The following is a 9,242-nucleotide window of genomic DNA, read 5'->3' on the forward strand; positions in this document are numbered from 1 at the left end:
CTAGAAATGCAGCAAAGATATCAAATCACATCCAAGACCTTCACAATTTATCTGTTGTTAAGTATCAGTGGTCATATTCTACCTGGCTCAAGCACTTTTTAACACAAACACTAAGACACGACTTTGTGGCTGGGGAGTAATGTGATCCTGAATGCACAGTACCATGCACTTTGCTGGACAGTGATGGTCTATGCCTAGAAATTCTTCCTTTTGTATGTGCATATGTAATAGCAGCATAAATTGAAGCCTATATTTTGGATTATTTTGTGCTTGAGATCTTTTAATCTCTTAGGAAACTGTATGATACTGAGATACAGTTTCCCCTTAGCTGTACAGTCCTGTCAAAACCATTATGTTTATTTGGAGGAGTTACTTTTGGCTTGCTGTCTGTCCTCGTTTGCTGTATCAGGGTCAGGATCTGTTCCCAGGGTTCAGATGAATGCATTAGCTGCCCTTCTTCCTAATGATACCATGTGAGTGTGCATTGCACTGTATCCCTGTGAGTCCATATAGGCCTGAAATGTTAGCCTGCATTGGATAACTCTTGTACTGGGCTATTCTAGGTTTATCTATTAAATCTAATGCTCTGTGAATGGAGGTTTCCATTCAATGTTATATATTTTATATAATGTTTTAAATGTTTTATATATTGTATTCAGTTCAGGCCTAAAGTCCCTCTTTTAGAGTCAGCTAAAGGTCCAGAGGTAGTGCTCTGCCTTCTCTGTCTTTGAATGCACTTTCTTTCGTGGTTTGTAGGATGAGCTCCTCTTCAGTTGTGAAAGAAAGGTATCTGAATGTTGCTAAAATACCAGGAAATATTAACTGTGTGTATTCCCTTCCAATTGTTGTAATGGCTGAGTGTGATATAAACTTCCATTCAGCAGTTCCAACCCCATTCCTCCTATAGTATTGTCATTCAAGGTCATTCATTCCTTTATTGCTGAGGGAACATAGACATAGGCAAGCTTTGATTATATAATTAGACTTTATTGCTATCTAACCCAGACTTGCAATGAGATAGAGTTAAATTTGTTTACCCAGTCTTCATAAATCCAGACTTCTGAGCACTTAGCCGTGCAGCTTTGTTTTTTGCATGGGCCTTGTAGCTTGTGCATACTACTCAGCTTCTTAAGAATAAGAAAAAAAGTGTGGAATGTGGGAGCAAAACCTACATTCTGTTTTCAACACTCATCAACTGCTAAATGAGAATGAGTTTCCTTCTTGGTGCCAGCAGGAAAAACAGAAGTAGTTGGGATGATGTTATGGTGGGGACAGGATTTAAACAAGGTGTTGAGCATATGGAATTGAGACAGGACTTGTAGGAAAAAGCAATTTCTTTCATCAGATAAAACTTGGAAAGAAAAGCACATCTCTTCAAGTCAAGTGCCCTGACCCTTTTGCAGGTTAAACTTGAGATCTGACCCTTTGGATACCACCAAAAGCAAAGCCCTTGCTGCTCTGTGTCTGAGCGCAATCAGGCTCTCTGTTGTCTCAGGGATGGTAAGAATAGAATAGCCCACAGGATTTTGTGACTTCCTGAGCCCTTCCACTTCTCCATGCTGTGCTCTTCTTTGCTCACAACACAGCAGTCTTTCTGGCTTATCACTTGGGCATGGGATCACGTGGCTGGGAATCTGAAACTCGAGCATTATCTCAACCTGTGCCTCTGACACGTGTGTGAGACCCCCACAAGGGGAAGTGAGGCCAGGGGGAATGTGGGGTTGACACCTACAACTGCCAGTGACTGCAGCCATCTTACTTTACAGTCAGGTGTGGCAGAGCAGTCCCTTCCCCTAAAACATGCATTCCCAATGGTCAAGAAGGAAATAATATGTTTATCTTTTCATTAACAAAGTCCTCCCAAATGCTGGTAGTATAAAGGCTTTTTGGATGACAGGATTTATAATATCACTCAGGCAATTACATCAAACTCAACACAGCGCCCTGATATTGAACCTAAGAAACAAACCTGTCCCAAAGAAAGCCAACTTCAAAGTTGGTGGAGTTATTTCAACCCTGAAATGCAGGATATGAAACCTGTCCATTGAGCTACCAAACCAGTGTGTGCTCCCTTGGGACATGGCAAGCATGTATTTGTAGGAAATGGAATTAACAGTCTCTCTGACAGGTTTTCTGCATGGAGCTTTTCAGCTGGTCAAGACCACACTTAATTAAATCGCTGTGCAAAGTGTCAGCCATAAAAATGGGGTAGAGGGGAGGGTTTTATCTCTCCAGCAAGAATGGATGATGCCACCAGAGTCAATGGCAGTATTCAAATTACAGGTAAAATTAACCCCTTGTGGTAAACGAAGAAAGGGTTTAATAATAAGGGTTTAATAATAAGGGTTTAATAAATGAGACAGTCTCACATTACTCAGGTAATAACCTGTCTGCCATTGAGTCTGTATCTGTTCCATGTTTTGAATGACAAGATTTGGCAATTGAAGCCTTGTATGAAAGATTATGGTTGAGGTTTTCTAAAGTAGGGAAAGGGCACAAGATTTTTCTTCAGTTTCAGGAGAATAAGACCTGGACAGAGAGGGATCAAAGCTGAATTTAAACAAGAGAAAGAAAACCCAGTGCACTCAGGCAGGATGCAACACATATATTTGAGCGGCAAAGCCAGACATTTCAAGGAGTGAGGTAGAAAAACAGGTGCTTGCAAGCATTGGATTGGACTGTACAACTTGAACTTTGTAACATGTGACCAGATGCCAGTCATGATGAGACTGGGAGAAAGTGACAGCAAAGGTTCTGTGTCTCCCTTGCAGTTGGGCAGGGCAGCCAGCTGAGAGCAGCTGGAGCAGGGGAGCTGTGATGGAGGGACTGCAGTCCGAATCTCCCTAGGAAGAGGCAGGAAACCTGTTGAAGCTTCCACGCCCGACTTGAGAAGCCTTTGCAATCCTTATTCATAAGGACATCTCATGCCTGTCTCACAGAAGGACCAACAGGGAGGAATAATTAGGAAAAAACAGCTTTTATTTGATACTTTTATTTATATGCAAAACAGCTCACCATTCATGAGAGATATGAAAAACGCATCAGATAGAAACCAGATTTATCTATTTTCACTACAAAATATTGCATTATATAAAGCAACATAGACACACAAAAAAACCCTGAAAAAGACTAAAATCTTTGGATAGCAGATGTGGTTTTTTTTCTTTTTCTCTTTTGTTCCCTAAAATGCGCTTCTTGTTTTAAGAGATTCACAGCAAAGAACATGAAACATTTTCAGGTTATAGAATTTTTTTGGTTGTCACAAAGGAAAGCAGTCCTGGATTTACTTTTCTTTCTTTTTTTTTCTTTTTTTTTTTAGGAAAAAATGTCCTTTCCTAAAAATATACCACACACATACACACCCACGCTCACTCCCACACACATGCATGTGTACACACACGCACATATACACCCACAAAGAAACTACTTCCCTTATAAACGATTTGCAAAGTACTTTTCAGACGCAACTATAGATCAGAATAACAACAAGTTTTTTAAAAAAAACCTCTCCTAGTTAAGTGCTAGTGGTTGTTGATCCCACACAAGGAAAGAAAGAAAAACGGTCAAGAACAAATGCCTTGATATATATAAAATATACTTATAAACAGGGAGGGAGGGGAGGTTTGTGGTACACAAGTGCAATATAATTGGAGGGGAAAAATAAATTATAAAGAAAATAAAATGAACACTGTATTGATCCCAACAAACACTCATAAAGTCAAACATAATATTCCACAGGAGAAAGTGTAAACACCCGACTATAGAAACCAATTGGCACAAAGTATCCAAAGTAAAATTGCCACCACTCTGAAAAATAAATAAATCTTGAAAAAAATAAATTGTCAACTCCTTCTACCATAAATAAAAAATAGTTATTTTTAACTGCACCCATGGGTCACACGTTTAAGGTCACAAGTAGATGTTTTTGGATATATATAAAGGGGCACTTGACAGCCTGAAGAGACAATCCGGTTTTACGCTTCTCTTCGCAAAGCGGGCTCTCGGCCGGGCGGGAGCCCTGCGGGGGGAGCACAAGCAGCCGGACCCGGGCCGACGGGCCTGGGGGTCCCGGGGCTGCGGGCGTCCGCCGGGCGCTACACGTCCAGCACGTGGTTGAGATAGGAGATGTAGCAGATGGCGAGGCGCAGGATCTCGATCTTGGAGAGCTTCTTGTCGGGGGGCAGGGTGGGCAGCAGCTTGCGCAGCTCGGCGAAGGCCAGGTTGAAGGCCTCCACGCGGATCCGCTCACGCGTGGCGTGGGCCGAGCGGTACTTGGCCGTGGCGCGGCGCCGCCGGCGCTTCTCCTCCCGGCTCAGCGGCGGCGGGTGCAGCCCGGGCCGGCCCCCGCCGCGGCCCTCCCCGCCGCCGCCGCCGCCCCGGCCCTCGCCGCCGCCGCCCTCGGCGGGCTCCGGGTCGGAGACGCAGCAGCTGAGCGCCTGGGCGTCCGCGCCGCCCAGGGACTCCGGGTCGGAGGGCGCCGAGGAGGGGTGGTCGGAGTCGGCGGCTTGGTCCGGGCTAAGCATCATCTTGGAGGGGGCGGAGGAGCCTTCCCGAGACAGAGAAGCAGAGAGAGCGGGTCAGGGCCCCGGCCCCGGGATACAGGGGCCGGGCGGGGAGCAGGGACACGGACAGGCACACGAGGGACATGCCGGTCCCCGCGCCCTGCCCCCGGCGCCGGTACCGCCCGACCGGGGCGAGGGGAGAGCCGGGTGGACGAGTTGCGGCTCCTTCAGGGAGTACTAATGACAGCAATATCGGGGATAAACGATACCCCGTCATTTAACCATCCCTTCTCTAGCGCTTGACGGCAGCTTCAGCGGAATATACTTCCTGCCGTTATTCCCTGCGCTTCCTTGGGTGTTGAAACAGGCCCAGAGAGCAACAGAAGATTTTTTTTTTTTTTTTTTAAAGCAAGCTAATATCCAGTGTTTCAATAATATGGTGATTCCCCGCCCCCCTCCCCGTCCAGGCCCCCAATTTTAATATTGTTCTTTCTAGCCAGCCAGTTTCTGCTTAACTGTTTCTCTTTCGGAAACGCTCTCTGGGATCCAGGCTACAGACGTGATACTTCTAAATACACAGCTCAAGGCTCCACAAGTATAACAAGGCCAGTGGGGAGATTTATTTCCCCAATCCCTACGGGATCCGATGTATCTGCTAGGCTCTCCCCTCCGCTCTTTTCTCTGTGCTCCTTCTTTTTTTGTTTTTATTTCTTTCCTTTCCTGCCGCTAATCGTGCAGATAGCAATTTGCTAGCGATCAAATGGGAATGTTTGGAGAGTTTCCGTTTTCTAAGCGTCTGATTCAAAAAGAAACAAAACCTCAAATCAGAGGCCGAACTTTTCCATCCCTTTAAATTTTCCCTCCTCTCCCCTCCCTGCGCGAAAAGAGGGGGAGGCTAAATAAATAAATAAATAAATGCGGACGTGCCTTTCAAAAGAAAATTGAATCGTATCTTCTTGCGGCCTCACAGAGCACCATCTGTCATGTAGACAGCAATACAAATCCGAGCGCGTCCGTGGACATGCCGGCATGTAATAAAACAATACATCAGGCAACTAGTGAATAACCTTGGACACAAATGTGTGTGTGTGTGTGTGCGTGTGTGCAGCTGGGGTGTCGAGCGAGGTGGGGAGCGAGCCCGACGGAGGAGGGAGCATCGCATCCTCCCTTCTCCCGAATTAATATTGCAAAGTATTTCCACATAAAGTTTCCAGGGAAAGTCCCAGTTGGGCCTCAGACCCGGCTGGGAAAAATAAACTGTTATTATTGTTGTTGTTAACAATAATAATGATAACAACCACATGGGCAGGAGGAATTCTCCCCAGGCAGGGATAGAACCAAGCCTCCTCACAACGGGGCGAGACGCGGGGCACGCGTGGCGGGGCAGAGGGGCTCTGCCGGGGGCCGAGGCTCAGCGCTCCCCGGGGTGCGCAGGGAGCCACGACTGGGGAGTGGGAGAGAAGAGCTCTTCCTTCTCTGGGAAGGGGCTGTCTCTTGCCAGGGCCGTCGGAAACGCTTCCTCTTCGATTTTTAATAAGGAGCGTTAATCAGGCCCACAAGGCAGGGGTAGGGGAAAAACCCATTAGCGCGCAAGTCAGGTATCAGCGATCTCGTGGGGCAAAAAGATACAGAGGAAGGGTTTAAAATCACCTTTCAGCTGGTATCCTAAACGAGGGGGCTTTTGCAAAAAGCACGTTAGAGAGGCAGGATTTGCAGGGCGATTGTACAAAAATGGGCAATTAAAGCGGTGGTTCCTGAAGAAAGTTGCTTAGAGGTTTCTCTACCGGTGTGTGTTGAATTTTTCGCTTTGATTTGGATTTATCTGTACGGTGGGGTTTGGCGAGCTGATCTGTAAAGAGGCTCTTTTCCCCCTCCCCCCTCTCTATTTTAAAAAAATTATTATTATTATTATTATTATTACAGTAAACCCCATGCCCCCTGCTACCTGCAAAACGGAAAGATATTGTTAAGGATTGCTAAGGCTGCTTACCTCGGTGGAGTCGTTTGGATAGCCTCTCTCTCCAGGTCCCCTCGCCCCCTCGGCGATTCCTTTACAGTTCAAATGACCCTTCGGGAGCGGAGCATGGAAAAATTAAAAAATCAAAATCAAATAAAATTAATTACGAGCGAAAAAGTGTCCTGCTCGGATGGGGAAAGGCAGATCTCATCCCTCGCCGCGGCCTCCAGCGCTCCAGAGATGGGAGATGTTATACTGTCGTGTTTGTTTGCGGAGTATAAATAACAACTTAAGTTACTTACGATGCATCAGGGGAGAAAAAGCGTTTCCCCATCAAAGTCCTCCTCCGCCCGCTTGTCCGGGGCAGCGGCTTCAGCGCACCGGCGGCTTCGGCCGGTCGGTTTTAGAGGAGGAAAGTGCCCTCTCGCCCGCTTTTCTTCCTCCTCTTCCCCGACCGCGATAAATAACAAAAGGGATGCGGCGACAGCACCGGCACCGTCCGGGATTATTCCCTCTCTCCCGCCCCCTCAGCCTCTCCTTCCCCGCGGCAGCCCCGCCGCTCCCGGGCCGGGCCGGTGGCGGGGCCCGGGGCGCGGAGCCCGGAGCGCGGGGCGCGGAGCCCGGCGCGGCGCTGCCGGCTTTGTTCCGCCGCGGCCCGGCGCACAGGCACGCCGCGGGTCGGGGTAACAATGCGTCGCTCCCTCCTTTCTTCTCTAAGCTTTTTTTTTTTTTTTTTTTTTTGGGGGTGGGGAGGTGGGGGTTGTAACGTGAGGTTTTGTTAATTCACCGGTCCGGCGGAGAGGGGCAGGAGCCGGGGAGACGCCGTCGGAAAATGAATGTTTGGTTTAGTTCTTCTTCTGGTCCTTCAAGAACTGGCGAGGGGAGAAAAAAAAGGATAAACGAAACCCCCATCCGTCCCTGAGCTTCCTAACTCCTCCTGCATCTTTCGAGTGAAAAATAAAGGAAAATATGCGAAGGCTGAAAAAGAAAAACAAAACGAAATAAACGAAAATCTCGGCGCGGGTTCGGAGCGGCTGTGAGAGATAACGGCGGTGCAGGACAAGGTACGCTCACATGCATAAAAAGAAAGTGCAGTTCCTCCTCCCACCCCTCCCGGAGTGGCAAAGAAGCCAAGGAGGGGTGCGGAAGGTGGCAGGGGCGAGACAGACAGACGGAGCAGAGATGCGTGTGGCTCCACTTCTGGTACCAAAGGGTTTCGCCTAGAGATGGTCGGAAGAGATAAAGGCTCGGAGAAAAGGGGGCGGCATTTTTTCCCTCTTAAATTGGTATTTAATGGGAAAGCCTATTGGACAGAAACCTGGACACGAGTCACTTAATTGGACTTGACATCTGTCACAGTGTGGGAGTTTTCACAGCCCAAATATTTTCAGCAGATCAGATTCTCGCTGAATCTGTGCCACAAATTATAACAGTCGAGAGCAGCCCATGATATAAACCCTAGCCTCTGGATATACAGTCTCTAGCCATGCTCGCTCCCACTGCCATCGTCTCCCCCCGCCCAAATATTGGATACCCACTGATCTAGAAAAACACCGCTGGCATTTCGCATGTAAGCTAATAAATAAGCTTTAAACATCAATTTGCATCATGTATACCAAGCTTGTGGAGAATCATCAGGCTGGTTTCTTAGTTCTTTTATTTTGGCGCTCCCCCTGCCCTGTCTCCTGCCCACCCCCAATCCCGGTGCATGGCAGGCATGGACCTGTCAGAGCCAGGGGGACAGAAAGGCTCCTTCACTCCCTGTCTCCTGCCCTCCCTGCTCCAGTGCACAGACAATGAGGCGAGGGAGTCAGCCATGAGTCTGTGGCTTTTCTGCTCTCAAGAGACTGGATGGAGCCAGGCCCCTTCGTGCCTGAGTCAGGGGATGCCTGTGACCAAAGTGACTCCTCTTGCTGTCACCCTGCTCCAGCCCCTGCCAGATGGCAGTGGCTGCTCTGCTCTGATCCCCATTACCCTCCCTGCAGATCCCTTCAAATGGGTGCCATAGCCACTTTTCTGGGTGTAATCATCTTCTTCCATGGGGACTTTTCTGTGCCAGGAGCCTGTACTGGTAGGCTCCCTTTGGAGCCCTCAAAAAGGGACAGCAGGAGGGGTGGGGGAGACAGAGCAGAACTGATTCTGCTGAGCAGCTCAGTAGGTGGTTCTGGGTCCCATCAGCAGGAAGCATGGGGGAGAGGTGGCAGGAAGACACTTGCAGGGATCCCTGAGGGTCATCCATGCTGAAAGATCTCTGAAAGGGGAGAGGTTCTGCACTTGATATGATTTGCAGGACCTTAAGAAGAATGAGTAACATACCTGAGTAATTTTGGGTTTTGTCTATTTTTTTTTTTATGGTGGATACTGTTGCACAGAATATAACCCCTCTGCATGACACCTGACCCACTAGGGAAAGAAATGGCTGAAAGTGGATCCTAATGAGCATTTCTCCCAGGGAAAAATGGGGATTTATCTCTCTTCCCCTACCCATAACAAGTCTCCAAGGTAGCAGGAGGCTATCACTTGCTCTGACCCCACATACTGGCACTGGTTGCATGGATATCCAACATGATTGCAGCAGGGCTTCTGGAGATTCTTGGCTAAGCTATCCTTTCCTGCAGTGGGACATGCCAGGAAGATTCAGATGCAAGTCACTGAGGCTGTGGCACATCCCCAGTCAGCCCACCTTACTGGTAACCTTCACAGGCGCTCTTTGGAATCAGGATCTGAGCAGTTCAAGGTCACTGTGCTCCACATTCCAAGACCCAAGATCCCATTCCCAGACT

General features: G+C 48.1%; 1 protein-coding gene across 1 annotated transcript; it reads right to left on the reverse strand.

The window, feature by feature from the left end:
- Window positions 1–2,981: 2,981 nt before the first annotated feature.
- On the reverse strand, window positions 2,982–8,117 carry NHLH2 (nescient helix-loop-helix 2). Its single transcript, XM_064410251.1, has 3 exons — window positions 6,762–8,117; window positions 6,493–6,570; window positions 2,982–4,546 (listed from the first exon to the last, which is right to left on the reverse strand). The coding sequence occupies exon 3, from the start codon at window positions 4,524–4,526 to the stop codon at window positions 4,095–4,097; it is 432 nt and encodes a 143-aa protein (XP_064266321.1). The 5' UTR covers window positions 4,527–4,546; window positions 6,493–6,570; window positions 6,762–8,117; the 3' UTR covers window positions 2,982–4,094.
- Between the last annotated feature and the right edge of the window lie 1,125 nt (window positions 8,118–9,242).

Source organism: Passer domesticus, chromosome 2 (assembly GCF_036417665.1).
Source record: "Passer domesticus isolate bPasDom1 chromosome 2, bPasDom1.hap1, whole genome shotgun sequence".
NCBI classification, from domain to species: domain Eukaryota; kingdom Metazoa; phylum Chordata; class Aves; order Passeriformes; family Passeridae; genus Passer; species Passer domesticus.